Source organism: Stigmatopora argus, chromosome 10, assembly GCF_051989625.1.
Source record: "Stigmatopora argus isolate UIUO_Sarg chromosome 10, RoL_Sarg_1.0, whole genome shotgun sequence".
Classification (NCBI taxonomy): Eukaryota; Metazoa; Chordata; class Actinopteri; order Syngnathiformes; family Syngnathidae; genus Stigmatopora; species Stigmatopora argus.
Genome location: NC_135396.1, coordinates 4,099,297 through 4,116,435, shown reverse-complemented (window position 1 = coordinate 4,116,435; position 17,139 = coordinate 4,099,297). Strand labels below are relative to the sequence as shown.

At 43.7% G+C, this 17,139-nt stretch overlaps 2 protein-coding genes across 2 annotated transcripts; one reads left to right on the top strand and one right to left on the bottom strand.

Moving 5' to 3' along the window:
* Positions 1-382: 382 nt before the first annotated feature.
* cep295 (centrosomal protein 295) lies at positions 383-11,539 on the bottom strand. Its single transcript, XM_077611227.1, has 28 exons — positions 11,190-11,539; positions 10,572-10,772; positions 9,339-9,463; positions 9,185-9,278; positions 8,954-9,073; positions 8,745-8,885; positions 8,408-8,591; positions 8,184-8,342; positions 7,787-8,074; positions 7,646-7,722; positions 7,372-7,572; positions 7,238-7,302; positions 5,741-7,106; positions 5,464-5,632; positions 5,267-5,392; positions 5,040-5,204; positions 4,854-4,966; positions 3,878-4,106; positions 3,666-3,787; positions 3,288-3,585; positions 2,600-2,943; positions 2,303-2,482; positions 1,812-1,982; positions 1,401-1,470; positions 1,077-1,319; positions 930-999; positions 562-661; positions 383-491 (listed from the first exon to the last, which is right to left on the bottom strand). Exons 1-28 carry the CDS (start codon positions 11,286-11,288, stop codon positions 450-452), a joined length of 5,562 nt encoding a protein of 1,853 aa, XP_077467353.1. The 5' UTR covers positions 11,289-11,539; the 3' UTR covers positions 383-449.
* Positions 11,540-11,745: 206 nt separating this feature from the next.
* med17 (mediator complex subunit 17) lies at positions 11,746-16,970 on the top strand. Its single transcript, XM_077611228.1, has 13 exons — positions 11,746-11,886; positions 12,297-12,546; positions 12,614-12,777; positions 12,858-13,077; positions 13,160-13,296; positions 13,843-13,924; positions 14,000-14,152; positions 14,216-14,346; positions 14,815-14,999; positions 15,082-15,219; positions 15,823-15,940; positions 16,003-16,162; positions 16,578-16,970. Exons 2-13 carry the CDS (start codon positions 12,312-12,314, stop codon positions 16,784-16,786), a joined length of 1,932 nt encoding a protein of 643 aa, XP_077467354.1. The 5' UTR covers positions 11,746-11,886; positions 12,297-12,311; the 3' UTR covers positions 16,787-16,970.
* Positions 16,971-17,139: the final 169 nt, after the last annotated feature.

The window sequence follows — 17,139 nt, the reverse complement described above, 5'->3', positions numbered from 1 at the left end:
TTTTGTACATTGCAAATGGATTCTGTTTTGCTAAATTTTCAATTTTTGCTTAAGTTTAATCTTTCACTGGATTTCACTTTGGAAGTTGTTTGAGGCAGATTCACATTTAATCAGAATTAGCTTTTTAAAAATTTCCAGTATTTTTACTTTTTTAAAGCCAAATTTCATTTTTCTTATTAAGAGAAAAAAAGAAATTCTGCATAAGAACTTGTGGAAAATTCAATTTTTTTTCTTGGTCAGGAAACTAAACACACTAATATTCCAACTTTAGCATCTTGTAAACGAAAAAAAAACAACACTCGTCTGATGCCACTTACGACGCGATTTTCGACAAAAATGCCACTAATGGCCCTCCCAATTCAAACAGATTGTTAACATTCAGTACGTTAGAATAACTTAAAAGCTTTATTGAAACAATAACTTACAGGTATAAAAACACATTGGGCGGCTCAATGTTGGGCCTGCTTGGTTCGGAGCTTCTGGAGAGTTTTCTGCACGCGAGTAAATGAAAATTGATGTTATTTGAGCGCTCTGTCAAACATCAACAGTGATATGTTTTACCATATGGAAGGCTTTGGCCTTTAGTCTGTTGTTGGCGCAAGCCTCCTGTCTGCTCCGGACTGCCTTTTGCTGCTTCACTTCCTCCAGCTGATCATACAGCCTTGAAAAAACAAAAAAACAAAGAACCATTAATACCTGCTAAAATTCAGTTTGTTTTAAGCATGATGTATTGCTAGTACATAGCATTTTTAAGTGCTTTATTATATGCATTGCATTACTCGTGTCTAGGATATGTCCTTCTTAAGTACATACAAAAAATAAATTGAAACAAAGCATTGCACAGCCTAAATGTACAAAACAAATCCAAAATCCACGCACAAAGATATTGTAAAAACAAAAAATTTAATATTTTTAAAGTGCAACTATACCTCTGCGTTCGTTTGTGCATCTCTTGTTTGCTCCTCTTCTCTTGATTTTGATCGTTCAACCTTATTGTAGCTAAAAAAAAAAAGGGCGTGACCGTGATCAATCTAGCCAGCGTCAATCTACTTATTACTACACGTCACGCTCTCTACCTGGAAGTGGCTTCTGAGCTTTGCTCAAAGTGGACTTGGCCAATTTGGGCTCGTCAAGTTGAGCGTCTCGTTGAGTCGGAGCAGGGCGTTCCTCGCACTTGGTGCCGACCTTTACCGTCCTGGCTTTCGCACCCTTGGCTTTGACTTCTTCCGCCCTGCGCGTTGACCTTTCCTGCAGAGCTCGGCGCTTCTGCTCAAAGACCCCGTGTGGCTGAGACCCCCAGGTCAACTCCAGGAGCGTGCCTGTCAAGTAAAAAAAAAAAAAAAAGATTCTCATTTGGAAAATCACTGCGAAATGTAAAGTTAGTCCAAATTTGTCATTACCTGCATGTGGTGGGCTCTGGTTCTGTTTTAAGACCATCGAGTGTTTCTCCGTTGTGGTTATTTGGGACTCCTATGAAAGAAATAACAAATAAAAATAAATTTAAAAAAATAAATATCCTGAAGTTCACATATGGACAAGTCTCAAATATAATTAAGATATATTATATTTAATTAACATTCATTGATTAGTAATCTTTTATATTTTTAAAATTCAATCATGTTACTAGCAAAATCTAAATGAAGATAAATGCACTCTAAACAAATAAAAAAGGAACAATTATTTCTAATAAAGAAATGAATTGCAGTTTTACCTTTTTGTTTAAGCTATTTTAAAATAATCTTTAAATTTTGGTAACAGGAAAAACAAAACGTGCAACACATGCCTTCAGAGGTTCAATATTAACTCAGTACCTGCCATTGACAACGATAGACGTCCAATTCATCGAGCACCTCTTTCCGCTCTTCGTCCTCGTCCTCCCCCCACATGGCCTCAGACACCATGCTGTCTCGTGGGGTGGTGTCCGTCAGGCTCACTAATGTTATCTGGGACTGTTGGAGGATTCCTTTAGTACTGCCCGCTTCCTGAAACGTCAATCAAAAGCATAAAAAGAACCAATTTAATAAAAAAATAAAAAAACGAGGGAACAAAACCAATAAAAGTAACACCGCCAATAAAGATTGGAATGGTAAACCTTAAATTAAATAAATAGGTATATATATTTTTTTTTATTAGAAAAAGGTTTTAAACCCAAGCTTGATTTTTTTTTTTTGAATTACTAAATCAGAAAATTTAACACTATGCATCACAAAACTCAAAAACTTACCCGAAGAAATCAAATCCCCTTTCCAGGTATTTGAAGGACTATAAGGCGCAACCAAAAACAAGCCACGTAAAATTGTACCGATAATGCTTCTTCTATGAAGTCCTTCCTCGGGCTCAAGCATTCCTCCAGCGTTCTTTCCGCAGAGGGGACTGGAATTGGAACGTCCACTCCGTGCTCCTCATCCACTTCCACCTCAGGCAGCAAACTGAATGCAGACCAAGAGTAGTCGCACGTGTCCGATTGCGAGAGATGCAAAGCCTGAAATCAGGAAGGAGATTCATTCGGAGGTTAGGTGAACAAATGAACAAAAGAAAAACACCAGGACAAAAAACAAAGACGACATAAAAATAAAAATGCAAACAAGCGGTGCACAACCTGAGGAGAAGCAATTCGACCACAAGTGGCGGTCGGGCAGCCGCCGTCTTCGGCCCGGAATCGCTCGACGGATTGCTCGCCAGAAGATGGCGTGTCGGAAGACGGCGTGTCGGAATTTGTCGACGCCCCAAGCTCGCCGGTGGAGAGGCGTCCGGCAGACGAGCCGAGAGCGGACGTCGCGGCCGACTGGTTGTGAGTGACTTCCGCCGGCAGAGGGTGAAACGAAAGCACCATTGGGCTTGGCGGGTCGGGATTTAGAGCGGGAACGGAAGTGCTGTCCGGTGGCGACAGCGGACGAGCGGTGGCCTCTGGCGGGGTGCCGAAACTCGCGCAGGTTCTGCCACCTGAAACCAGACATCCATTGTTTTCTTCCTTTATCTGCTGAATTGGGAGCGAGTTATAAGAAGGCCTGCCACCAAAAAATAGATGTTAACGTTGGCTAATGGATTTTCAATTTGAATATTTGTCATTTAGAAAAAAATAATCGTTTATATGTACTGTTCTCCGTTTTGGAAATTTCTATTGAAGAGACTATAAAGGGATGTTTTCTTTTTTAATATCCCCCATTTGTTTGGAAGCCACGAGTTCAAATTCATCAATAAATCTCATTTCATCATCAACTTGTTGACTATTAGTCAAACAATGGTGCCCCCCCCCAATAAAAAATATGCATCATGAATCCTCATACCGGAGTTTCCACTGTCCTGGAAAGAAGACAGGTCCAACTCCCCCTGAAGCGGTCTCATGGAGCTCTCCTCCGGACGTCCGCCCAACCACGACTCTGCTGTCCCAGCGTGGGGGTCCGGCCGGGTCAATCCTGGAGAGCTTTGTTCCGTGACGCCAAAGTGAACCGAGTCCCATTCGGCGGCGAGCTGGCCCATCATGGACGCTTGAAGGCAGGACGATTGATCGGCGGTCTGAGCCATTAGGGCCCTGAACGACTCCTGATCCTCGCAGATGGAGATCTGAGCAGGGACCGGACGGATCTGGCGGAGAACGATCAAATGTCAGCGCCATTGACCATTTTCCATGACTACAAATACGTATAAAATGTGACTGGACTTGCCAGGTCGCTCGTGAGGGACGCTTCGGAGAGCGGCGTCACACCCTCCGGTCTTCCGGAGATTTGGTGTAAAGACAGCTCGGAAAGCGACGAGCCCAGCGCATCCGACACGGAGCGGTTGGTGTCTGCGAACCCAAAACGGGGGAGATTGTGCAAAGGGAACCTCAACTTACCCAAGAATAAATATGACACGGAGCAGCTTGGGGGCAACCTACCTGCGCTTCTACCCACGGCGGTAAGAGAGCCGTTGAGTTCTTTGGCGTATCGGTCAATGATGCGCTGGGCGTAGCCGTCGCTAAACCGAGAGGCGAGCGCTTCAGAGTGGGCCTGGCCGGAGCCGGGTCTCGGGGTGTTTCTCTGACAAGCCTCTGGGTCCGTTGAGATGAAGCTGCCAGTGGACAGCGAGGTGGACCTCCATTCTGGGTCACCATATCCATGGGCAGACTGACACAAAATGAACGTATTATGGTTTTGCGAGCAGTGTTCTACTATATAGTCGTTTTTACTAATAAAAATATAACAGTCGAACCCCCAGTTATAAGAAATACATGAAAAGATTATTGAATATGGCCATCACAAGAAGCTTAAATTTGATTTCATCTAATATATATCAAATCTGTTTCAACTGGAAAGGCTGGCCTTGAAGGATCATGTTTCACTGCCAAAATGGATTGGACTTCTATCAAATATCAAGTTTAGTGTTCTGTAAAATACAATTCAGGGCAAAGTCTACATCGTCACACACTACACAAATATTAACTCAGAGGAAATACACACACACACATTCAAGAATAGTAGGAAACACACAGTCACTGAGCTCAGTTCAAGTGTAGAAACCCTCATGAAATGTATTTCAATTGTAAAATACAGTTCAGGTACTTTTATTTACATCATCGCTCAGAAGACAGACAAACAACACTCACGCATGCACACACACCCAAACGTACACACAAGCACATACACACACTCACAAAAACAGGCATACAAAAGCAAACTGACAGAAACAAACAAACAAACAAATAAACACAAAAATGCTTCTCATGCATAATCACAGGCCAAGGAAGATGTTTTCCAAGGCAGTCAGATTTGGCTATTTTTCATCATTGATCCACAGATTGTGAACCTCAGAGGGCTAGATTAGTTTACACGAGTTCAATGTATAAAAATAAAAAAATAAAAAAATAACCGTACCAGTTGACTTGACTCTCCAGATGGGCTGGTATCAACTGGGAGGGCACGGCTTGCAGATGCCCGGATGAGGTTGTTGGCTTCCCGGCCAGACTTAGTTGACGGTTGAGAACCACCTGGAGTGAAGACAATTCTCCCTCAACTCAATTTCCTACTTTTTTTCAGTGCGCAAAAAAAGGCAGAACATACTACTACGGCGAGAGGATTCTGGGGATGGTCTCGTTCCATTTTCTCGCCCAACGGCCGGGCTGGACTTCCTTGAACTTGACACAGTGCTGTTCGGGAGACTCTGTCCGCTCCAGTCGTACGACCAGTCCGCTGTGTGTTGAGGCAATGCGAAAACTCCCTCCGGACCTGCCAACAGAAAGGTGATGTACAATTTTGCAACTCTGGCGAAACGATTACCCGATACTCACCGGCTTGGCTGGTTTCTAATGGCGTCTCCACTTCCTGAATAGCGCTGAGCTCGTGCTGTTCTCTCATCATCGCGCCGAGCCGAACGCGGGTGACCGGGGGCCTGGCTGCTCGAGTGTGGAACGAGGCTGAAGGGAATCAAAAGGATCACACAACTATGTTTGTGCCTCACCAGAACACTGGGAACCAAAGCCATTACCTGTTTGACTGCTAGATGGAAGTTCCAGATTTGAACCTTCTTCCGCCTGCAGACTTCCAGGTTGCGGAAGACTCCCGCCGTTTGACTTTTCAATGACTTTAAGAAGGGAAGAGAGCAGTTCCGAGCGCATTTGTCCGCCATCTTCTGGTGCCGAGACTTGGTCTGGTGTCTGTGCGAGGGGAAACATCATCCCAATTTCACAATAAAAGGCCTTAGTGCTTAAACCCACAAGAAGATATTGTGGCAGACACATTGACATCCTGTAGGCTGAACTCACCTGCGCATCAACACGAAGCAGTGCCTGCAAGGTTTCCTTTTGCTCCCTGAGGAGCTCCAAGCTCTCTCGCTGTTGTTGTCGCAGCTCTTCAAGGCTATCAAAGTGGTCTTCTTGAAGCGAAGGAGAAAGTGAAACGCTGTCCTCTGTGACCGTTTGGATGGGGCTTAGTGGAAGAGAAAGGCTGCCAACAGCTTTAGAAGGATGAAACTCTCTGCGGCCTGTTTTAGGAGTGAGGGACTCTCTAATGACTGTTTGAGGAGAAAGTACTTCTTTGGTCACTGGTGGAGGAAAACCTGCATCTCTTGGTCTAGGATTAAGGGATTCTCTGGTAACCATGTTAAAGGGGACGGCATTTCCAATGCGCGACCGAGGAGAACTTGGACTGGTCACCACTGGAGATGGAATTGATCGTCTGGAGAGAGACTGTGACGGAATTGGCTTACTGGTAGCCATCTGGGAGGGACTTGGCTCTCTGGAGGTCGACTGAAAAGGAAGTAGTTCTTTGGTGACCATTACAGGAGGGATTTGCTCCCGGGCCACCGAGCGAGGAGGACCCGGCTCTCGGGCCGTTGACCGCAAAGGACCTGGCTCTCTGGCCACCGACAGAGTAGGACCCGGCAGTCTGGTCAGAGGACGAGAGGGACCAGGCTCTCTGCCCACCGACGGAGAAGGAGTAGGCTCTCTGGCCACAGACCAAGAAGGGAGTAGTTCTTTGGTGACCACTCCATGAGGAACTGGCTCTGTGGGGACCAACTGAGAATGTACCGACTCACTGCTGGCCGAGCGAGCAGGAACTGACCCTTTGCTGACCGGGTGAGACGGAACGGACCCTCTGCTGACCGAGCGAGAAGGAATGGACCCTCTGCTAACCGAGCGAGACGGAATAGACCCTCTGCTGACCGAGCGAGAGGGAACTGACCCTCTGCTGACCGAGCGAGAAGGAACGGACTCTATGGTGACCACCACCGGAGCCTTAGGCTCTGTGGTGCCCGACTGAGAAGGGACAAATTTTCTGGTGACTGCTCCCTGAGCAATTGGCTCTCTGGAGACCGTATTGGGCGAAAATGGCTTTCTGGTGGCCATTTTCAAAGGGAGCGACTCTGTTGTGACTGACCGGCCTCCAATACCATTTTGTTGAGAGGGACCCGACACATCCCGAACCTGGGATCTGGGACTATTTATGCGCTCCCGGCTGGAAGACACAAGGCTGACACTGGAAAGGGGAAGACTGGGAGGGATAGGTGGACCAGCAGATGCCGAAGGAAACTGTGGCAGAGGAGCCCTTGCGACATTGTGACGAGTCTGTAAAGTGCGCTGGTAGTCTTCAAGGCGCCGTCGAGCCTCATCTATGGACTGCTGATGAATTCTAAGAGTCAAATTAGGAAAATCACCACCAGTGACTATTATTATGGAGGATATTTTGGGTCGTTTTGCTACATATAGCAGGAAAACACAGATAGATACCATACAAATGGAGCACCTAATAGTGCTACACACCTGTTTTGCTCCAAGAGGCGTTCCTGACATTCTCGGATTTTTCTATTGTGCTCAGGGGTCAACCGCTGCAATGTCAATCAAGGAAAAATGAGCTCGCCACAAGAAAACGATTGAGAATGAAGAGCAGAACTTACCTCTTGACCTCGTGTAAAATCTGCCACAGATGGCTGCGGTACCCCAGCTTGGTTTAGCGAGATTTCAGAGGTTGTTGAAACATTGGGGTGCTCTTCCGCCTGCTGACTCTCAAGCAGAAGCTGCTCTAATTGGGCTTTCTGCTCTTCCAGTTCCTGCAGCAAAGCTATCTGCTGCTGCTTCTCCCTTTCCAGTTGCAGCTCCTGCAAAAGTAAACGCCTGACTTGAGAAATGTGCTGGTCAAATCGCCTTGAAAATATATCAGCCATCGCTTACCCGCTTCTTCTGCTCAGCTTCAACTTCCAGAATTTTGGAGGAAAGGGCCTCCTGGTTGCCTTCTGGTATTGGCCTATCTGGTGAAGGAAACAAAAAGCTTGAAGTTTTGCTTCAATGACAATTACAATGAAAAAGGGCTACCTGTTGATGACGTTAGAGGCTGGCTGCCGAGGGAGCCTGTAATGATGGTGGTTTGTGACTCCAATGTGGCTTTGGCGCCCGCATCCTTCTTAGAAACTCCATGCTGCCCTGCGACTTCAACCTTCTCCATGATGAGTTGCGAGTCTCGTCCCGGGACCCGGCTGGCGACGGTGACGAGGGACTGGGCCGCTGGGACCCCGCCATCTTGGTTCGGGTCGCTCCTCTGGGTCCTGATGCGATTGAGGAGATTCTTCAAGGCCTGTCTAGACGTTGGTCTGACGGTTTCACCTGCAGAGTTTTGAGGAGAACACGGGAAGTCCTTTGTGTTTTGGAATATCTTGACATCCAGCTCAAGATCCAAGCCCTAGTAGACGTTTCACAAATGTATTTTTGGTACCATTGACAGCGGAATGTGATCCAGCTTGCACTTGCGGCTCTTCTTGCTCGGGTGCCACGGTTTCATCCAAGCTGACGTCCAACTCTGGATCCTGGGTGCTCGTGGACGTCACAGGAATGGGTTCAGGTACCAGCTGACCCACTCGGTCACCTTTGATTTCTGGAATATGCCGTGATGAATTGATGGCAAATTTCAGGTTAAGACTGTTTCCCGATGGCTCTTACTCTTTTCTTTTATGTACATGTTCTCAAAGGCAAACTCCATGTCCCTTTGGAACTCCTCCTTTATCTCCTGTCTCCTCTGAGGAGGCTGGAAAATTTGCGGCGGCATCTGAAAGGCCTGTTGCCGCCTCTTCAGCATGTCGGCCTGCTGCATGTGTTCCAGTTCTACGAGGAGACGATCGCGGTCCTTCGGGGAGGGGAAGAAAAATACAAATGGAGTAGGAAAATTCCAAAATTAGATGACAGGTGGGCTTCAAATTTCATATTTTTTTGAACTGTCCCCCAAATTGGCAATTACCCAGTGTCTTTTTTTTATTAGCAAGCAAGTTTAAATTCATACCAGCGCGAGGTGCTCTTTCTTCAGAGCCTTTATCCCTCGAAGGCGAGCCGCCTCCATCTGCTCGGCTCTTTTCCTCTCGCCGTCCCTCTGGAAGACTTCCAGCCTCTTCATCGCCTGCTCCGCCCCGTCGTGTGCGTCCGTCTAGTTGTAGAACTACACTTAGCGCAAGGGTACCAAAAAAAAAGCGGGGTCAACAATGAGCCTTTTACCTGCTTTGCTTCCGTCCCTCGGTCCACCGTGGCCGCGGGCACGTGGTAACGCGAGGAGGCAAAGTCACTGATGTCCGATTTCTTTACCAAGTGTGATTTCTCATTATTATTAAGTGCCTGCTTGTGTGGGAAAGAAAATCCTGAATAAAATGAAAGTTCACCGTATCCCAGTTTGCTTAAAAGATTATACTGGGAGGAAAACAATATATTTGGGGGGGGGAGACAACTCACCAAAATGGGGGTTGGAGTTGGTGGTGGGAGGTGAGCCACTTTGGTCGCTCTCTCCCTTTCTAGCTGAAGCGCCTTCTTTCTGGCGTTGATGGTTCTAGAAAGAGAAAAAATGCGTGAGATTATACTTATGTTTAGGAGTTGGAAAAATGCTCACCGTTTTTGCGTCTCGTGGTCTTTAAGCTTCTGTGATTTCAGTTCCTTGAGAGCTTCTCGGAAGCGTTCCTCTGCTTTGGCGTGATTCTGCGCTTCCTTCTGGGCAATGGCGGCGACGTCGGGTTCCTTTTTCAGGTCAAAATTGAACACAAATGTAAGACAGTTTTATATAGCATTCTAAAGCTGAAACTTAGGGTGGCCATACGCCTTCGTTCATGCAGGAGGAGTCCAGTCTTGAATATTTAAGCCTCGTTTAGCAACTGGCACATTGAGATCAGGTTAAGTGCTATTTTAGGCTTGGCAGTAGTCTTTGCTGCTCAATGTTTTTATTAAATATTGTGATTCTCCAACAATATTTTTCCTGCACAGTATTTCTTTTTTTTTTTAAATATTGACTTGTTAGAATATTTGCATTCTATCAAAAACCAGGATTTTAAATTTTGGCTCAAGTTTTTGAGCCAAATAGTTTGAGACTGTAAAAACAAAATCTCCATTTTTTTCCTGATTCAATTGCACATGCTATATCCTAGATCAAGGGTGTCAGACTCGCTTTAACGTCAACTTGATTTCACGTGGGCCGGACCATTTTAGATATAATATTTAGATTTTTTTTATATAAATGGATTAAAATCCCTGAATATTCCGTTTTTTTATAGATCTAAAACAATGTTTATTTTAGCTTTATAAAAACATTTTCAGATTTTACAAAATGTTTTTTAAACTAAAACACAGAAAAAATGGATTAAAAAAATAATAATAATTGATTTAAAAGGGGGAAAATCAGGAAATTTAATATACATCTATACTCTTTATTTTAATTTGATCCTAAAACAGAAAGTCGGCACTCATGATTTACTTTCCCGGGCCACACAAAATGATGCGGCGGGCCAGATTTGGCCCCCGGGCCGCCACTTTGACACATGAGTTAGACAAACAAGGACTTCCTCCAATCTCACTTGGTGGTCTCCACTGGTTTGGGGTCAAAGTTGATTATTTCTGATGAACAAAGTATCTAAAAATCAAAGTGATATAATAATTGTTATCACATAGAAAAGTGTAATGTTCCAGGAAATGTTTTTTTGTGGGATGCACTGATTTTTCTTTCCTCACTGAACACCACCATTTTTCGAAGGTGTGGAAATGGCCACACTCGTCAGAAGTAAGCCAAAGCGTGCAGTAGTTGACATCTGCACACAACAGGTAAATATTACTATTTCAATCAATATCGCCTTACATTTTCTTTGGCCATCCTGTGTCCTTGGCCGACCATCTGGAGGCTCTTTTCGAAGAGCATCTCCAAGGTACGAAGTTTCTCACTCCGCTGGTGCTCCCATTGCTGCCGCAGTTCTTCTCCCAGCAATTCCACCTCCCGTCGACGCCTCTGTTCCACATTCTGCCGCGTTTGCAGTGCAAAGTTTTTATGCTGCTCACGAACCTGAAAAAGTGAAAATTTTCAGACTATACAGAAACCTTCAATTCAAAACACTCTTCTTTCCAGCCTAGGTGTTTAGCATTCAAATAGTATCTACTGTGGTGGTTGCTAAATGAATAAAAACGATTAGGACATTCCAGTGGAAATTGGATTGGACGCCCAATGCCGTCAATGGCAACTAAAGGGTTCGTCATTGCATTTTGGGGGAATAGCTCACCACCGAATTAGAGTTTGGGGCAATCACGTAAATGTGAATATTTGTCATTTTTTTACCATCCACCAGACTATTTTCAATGGTATTAAATAAGAGTGACTCAAAATCGATGCAAATTTTAACTGGGGAAAACACGGTAAAAACACATGACGTCATACAAAGGGTAAAATTTAAACGTCCCAAAATAAATTGCTTTTACTTTTTACCTGTTGTATTCGCAGTTTTCGCCTCCTTTCTCTTTCTTCTCGAAGTAACTGTGCCTCTTCGTTGGGGCTCAGTCGTAATTTTCCCACCCGTCTCGCCATGATTCTTCAGCGCAAACATTTCCCTGTAACAACGTTCGAATTAGCTGCAGCTCTGCTAATTTAGCGGAGCTTGTTGACTTCGGTTCTACCGGTAGTGCTGGGTCACTATGAGTCAAATTCGACAGAAGAATAAAACATTATTTTGCAAATAAAGCCACTTCTAAAATGCGGCAGGAAAATGGACATTTTCAGACACTGAAATCTGCGCACTCTCACAAAGAGTCTTCTTCGAAAATTGTAAATTCGTAATATCCGGTGGTTTAAACTTCCCGCCACACGCCCGCGCTTTGTGGAATTGCTAATTTTAAATATTTATTTTTAATTTTTACGATAACAGTTACTTTTTCGTAAAGTTTATATGTTACCAAATCATTAATTTTTTTTTATTTTCAAATAAAAAATATATGTGGTATTTTTTGCATCTTTGGTATTCAGTTGCACTTTTTCACCATACGTAGCGCTATTTCCCCATGTGAGCGTTCTCATCTCTTATTCGACGTCAAGGAAGAGTAGCCAAGACTCAACACATCTCGGCGAAAACAACATTACGACCCCAAGAATAAATATTTACATTTGAAACATTTCTTCGATAACAAAGGTAAGAAATGCTTCAGCCAAAAGTGCTCTTAGATTTTCTCTCGCCGATTGCACTTTAACTTTTCACCTTGTTAGCATGGCGCTCACGCTATCAACCAAAAATACCTGATAATGTGATCTTATCTAGTCACAGTTTAATTACAGCTAAATATAATTCAACTTCGCTATTTAGAGACCCTCCTTCGCCTAGTCACATTTTATTATTTGTAGATTCTAAGCAGGTGAATAAGTAAATCTCATTCATTCAAATGCAGCTGTCAAAGAAGACCATCAATAATAGAGAAATGTAATGGACCATAAAATAATGGATTATGATTCAACCTTAATGGAAAGAATGGGACTATAGGTTGTACATGTACTGCATATTTTCATCTTGTAGAAATTGTCTAATTTTGCTTTTTTTCCTCCTAGATCTCACAATTTATCATGGCTAGCGGTCCGGGCGTGAGGGTCAGCATCGAGTCTTCCTGCGAGAAGCAAGTCCAGGAAGTGGCCCTGGACGGAACCGAGACATACGTACCGCCTCTGTCCATGTCCCAGAACTTGTCCAAGTTAGCGCAACGAATCGACTTCAGCCAGGGTTCTGATTCGGAAGGCGAGGTAGCTGACGGCGAATCCCGGGATCGTGACTGGTGCAAACAGGATCAGGAGGAAGAAGAAGGTATACCACCAAAAATGTCAATTATTGTATTTTTGTACAATTTCTTTCTTTGTTTTAAAAAAAACAGGCACCGTGAAATTCCAACCGTCTCTATGGCCCTGGGACTCTGTGCGGAACAACTTGCGCAGCGCTCTGACGGAAATGTGCGTCCTCTATGACGTGTTGTGCGTGGTGAAAGAGAAGAAGTACATGGCGCTCGACCCAGTGTCCCCAGACCCGTCTGCGAGCAAGGTGAAGAAAAAAAAAAAAAAAGATTTTGAAAATTTCCAAACCTTGTTTGAGGTCCAATTTCTTCTCTTTCTTCCATCCAGACCCCTCAGGTGTTCCAGCTGATGAGCAAAAAGAAATCGCTGGCCACGGCCGCTCAGCTCCTCCTGAAAGGCGCCGAGAAGCTCAACAAATCCGTGGCGGAGAACCTGGAAAACCGGCGGCAACGGGACTTCAACTCAGAGCTGTTGAGGTTGCGCTCGCAGTGGAAGCTGCGCAAAGTCGGAGACAAGATTCTGGGAGACCTCAGCTACCGCAGCGCGGGTGACCGGAACTTCGGCGGCAATTAAATTGTACCGACAAGGGCGTGCGGCCATTTAAAAGTCGTGTGGTGTCACCCACGTAGGTTCCTTGTTTCCTCATCACGGCTCCTTCGAGGTCATCAAGAACACGGACATCGATTTGGACAAAAAGATCCCGGAGGACTACTGTCCCCTCGACGTGCAGATTCCCAGTGATTTGGAGGGATCTGCTTATATCAAGGTAAAAGAGACATAAAATATTATTACATAAAACTCAAAGCTATACATTTCACAGTTAAAAGAAGTTGAGCAGAACGGAGTTTCATAATTTAATTGATTGTAGCCAACAACATGCTAATTGTTGGTGTCCAAATTTATTTGTACAAGGGCTACTTTTAAAAAAAAGATCAAAATCTTAGTTGTTAAAATACTATATTTCTTTTAACTAATTGGCTGCCATTGATGGCGATAGTCGGCCAATCCGCTTTAACCAGGGGCTTGTCAATTTCTCCCATTGGAGTAATTTAAAGTTAATTTATGCGAACAAAATACTGAAGTTCCACAGATTGACTTTTGAGCTTCTTGGATGGCACAGTTTGAATGACTAGCTCCATCTAGTGTTAGAACTGAGAAGTGCAAAAGAACGTTGGCTCCACTCTAGCTTCCTCTGTGGGACTTATCTAATAATATTGTCATCATTTATTGCCCGACATAGGTTGGACACCCCTGGTCGTGGTAAACAGGCAAAGAGTATTTTTTAACAAATTGTAATTTGTAATTTTTTCAGGTTTCCATTCAGAAGCAAGCTCCAGACATTGGTGATCTTGGAACAGTCAACTTGTTCAGAAGACAAACGAAAACTAAAGGAAGTATGGGATTAGTGATTATTATTATTATTTTCTTCTTCCAAGTACACTTTCAAAGCAATTTGTCACCATGGGCAGGTTTGCAGCCGTGGCACGCCAAACTGGAGGCGGCTCAGAACGTTCTTCTCTGCAAGGAGATCTTCGCGCAGCTATCTCGGGAAGCCGTCCAGATCAAGTCTCAAATCCCTCACATTGTGGTGAAGAATCAGATCATCTCGCAACCGTTCCCAGGTGACCGTGGCGCAACGCCGGGCTTTACCTGTCGGCGACGCTGACGTTTCGGGGCTTTCGCAGGTCTGCAGCTGTCCATCTCGTTGTGTCACTCGACGGCAGAGAAGAAGAACCACCGGGGGTCTCCGGAGAAACCCAAACCGGATGACCATCTTTACGTCCTGGAACATAACCTGCATCAGATGATGCGAGAGGTGAGGAATTCAACCATGATGGCAAAAATTACAATCAATTAGTGGTGTCAAAATTGTAAATACGGTGACATAATTGGGTAACTATCCCCATCAATGCCACTGAAAGAGTAATCGACAATGAATAAGAAAAAAGAATCAAGAACAGTCGATAAAATGTTTAGAGATAGTCATTTTTTTTCAGCCTTTTAATTGCAACTACTCCTTTTTAATGTTGATTTACATTTTGTAATTTAGAGAAGTTGAAAGTAAATATCATTTTTTTAACCAATGTTTTTTTAATTTAAAAAGGTGGGAATATATATATTTTTTTACTTGTCTTTTTTATTTATTTAAAAAAATGGAAGGGGACTATTGTAACAATTATTTTCATTTAAATATTTTTTTTTAAATTGTTTGTTAGCTTGAATTTTGGTCCAACCAAAGAAAAGCAAAGAATGAACTTTGTTGGTTTTTATACGTCACCCTTAGTTCCACAAACAGCAGCTGAGTTCCTTGGTGATGCCCCATCCCGCCAGCGCACCCTTCAGTCACAAGCGCCTGCGTCTGGCCGGACCGCTGGCCTACGACAAGGCCGAAATTAGCAACCTGCAGCAGCGAGAAGGTCTTCTGGAGAAGATCATCAAACAGGCCAAGCACATCTTCTTACGGAGCAGGTAAGACGGCTTCCGAGCGTGTCCCGTACGTTAGGGTAGGAATATTAGGTCATAATTGATGTCACCAATTTGTCACGGGTAGGACCGCACGCACCATTGACAGCCTGGCCAGCCGCATCGAAGACCCCCAAATCCAAGCGCACTGGTCCAACATTAACGACGTGTACGAGTCCAGCGTCAAAGTGCTGATCACCTCTCAAAGCTATGAGCAAATCTGCAAGTAAGTCACAGGAGTCAAATTGTAATCATTACAATTTTATCATAAAACATGACCACCTTTATTTTGGGTGGGCCACACAAAAAGATGTAGCCCACCCAAAATAAAGGTGGTCATGTTTTATGATAAAATTGTAATGATTATTTCGGGCTATAGTGAATATTTACTGTTTTTATTCTCCATTTTTTTTTTAAATGATTTTAAACACTTTTTAATCCCAAAAATCTAATATTGAATTGTATTATTTTTTCATCACAAATTTAAAAACTAATTCATTCAGCAAAATATTTCCTTTTTCCCCCAAATTATTTTTAATGTAAAAAATAAAATATTTCTCAAGATATATTAACTGTATTTTTTTTATGATAAAAAATATAAATAAAATGCTAAACTATGTTTTAATATCTAAAAGAATGTGTACTTTTCCCCCTTTGTTTAATGCAAGTAAAAAGAAAATTGACTCTTTTTAATAAATTTTTAAAAAAAGTTTCTCATTTTTATCAAACAATATTGTTATTTTTTTAAATACAAGCAAACATTTGCTATTAAGAGGCTCAACGACAAATTATAATGTCTAAACAACTACTTTATTTTACTTACGTCCAGGTCGATCCAGCTGCAGCTCAACATCGGCGTGGAGCAGATCCGAGTGGTGCACCGAGACGGGCGTGTGGTCACTTTGTCGCACCAGGAGCAGGAACTGCAAGACTTTCTCCTCTCTCAGGTGATTTTTTTTTCTCTTGTTAAACCGCCGCTCCTCAATCTCACCTCGTCTGGTGCTGGCAGATGTCTCAGCACCAAGTGCACGCGGTGCAGCAGCTGGCCAAAGTGATGGGCTGGCACGTGCTGAGCTTCAGCAACCACGCGGGCTTGGGCCCGGTGGAGAGCGTGGGGAACGCCTCCGCCGTCACCGTGGCATCCCCCAACGGAGAGTACGCCATTTCGGGTGAGACCGTAGTTAGCATACGTTAGTCATTTCGTCATTTTGGGATTTGCTCTTCGTTATCTCTCACTTCTCGTTGATTTTGGGATTTTTCCGGGTCCCTAGAGGAGTAAAACCTGTTTCAAAATAACAAGAAAACGACTTGTAATTGCCTCCATTAGCCAGAAGACTGAATATGAATGCTATTATTGGCACTGGGCGCCCAACCCATTCAAAGTGGATTGGACGTCCATAGCCGTCAATGGCAGCCACTGGGTCAATGGACTTTTTTTTTGCAGAAATTCTTCCTGTTAATTTTAAAGATGTTTTGATTCTTAGCGAGAGCATTTTAATAACCTTTCGGGAAATAAAGTACAACCACATTATTTCCCACCTACTGTTACACATTCCTAACGACAACCGACTTTCCCCTACGCAGTCCGAAATGGTCCTGAAAGCGGCTGCCGGGTCTTGGTGCAATTCCCGCGCAGCCAGAGCAAGGAGCTGCCCAAGAGCGAAGTCATCCAGGACAGCAAGTGGTCTCACCTCAGGGGTCCCTATAAGGAAGTCCACTGGAACAAAATGGAGGGACGCAACTTTGTCTACAAGATGGAGCTCCTCATGGCCGCTCTCACGCCTTGCCCTTAAACACAACCAACAAACGTGAACCTGCACCCCCCTAAAAAAAACCAAGAAGAGTTGCTTTCCATTTTATTGTTCTGAGAACGACTCTTACAAAGCTGCCTGCTCACATGTGCGAGAAAATAAAAGGGAAAAAAAAAGTCTGCTGTCATCTAAATGTGACTTTTTTCAGTAACATTGAAAACCTGACATCCAATCTAAAGCCATCAGTTAGTAAAATATTTAAAAAGTATGAAAGACAAATGTAACTACTTTTTTAATTAATATAAAATGTTATTATAAAAATAAACAATAGCATCTACAAAAAATTGCACCAAAAATTAGATTTTTTTTCTTATAGTACAACTTTAAGAGAAAGT

What these genes read in the sequence shown, in the direction of transcription:
- cep295 (XM_077611227.1), bottom strand. Translation starts at nt 11,288, where the DNA reads ATGGCGAGACGGGTGGGAAAATTACGACTGAGCCCCAACGAAGAGGCA. An exon ending in AGAATCCTCTCGCCGTAGTA is followed by an intron (nt 4,967 to 5,039) that starts GTATGTTCTGCC and finishes TCTTCACTCCAG; the next exon opens with GTGGTTCTCAACCGTCAACT. An exon ending in TCATAGAAGAAGCATTATCG is followed by an intron (nt 1,983 to 2,302) that starts GTACAATTTTAC and finishes TTGACGTTTCAG; the next exon opens with GAAGCGGGCAGTACTAAAGG.
- med17 (XM_077611228.1), top strand. Translation starts at nt 12,312, where the DNA reads ATGGCTAGCGGTCCGGGCGTGAGGGTCAGCATCGAGTCTTCCTGCGAG. An exon ending in ACAAACGAAAACTAAAGGAA is followed by an intron (nt 13,925 to 13,999) that starts GTATGGGATTAG and finishes CACCATGGGCAG; the next exon opens with GTTTGCAGCCGTGGCACGCC. An exon ending in TGCATCAGATGATGCGAGAG is followed by an intron (nt 14,347 to 14,814) that starts GTGAGGAATTCA and finishes CGTCACCCTTAG; the next exon opens with TTCCACAAACAGCAGCTGAG.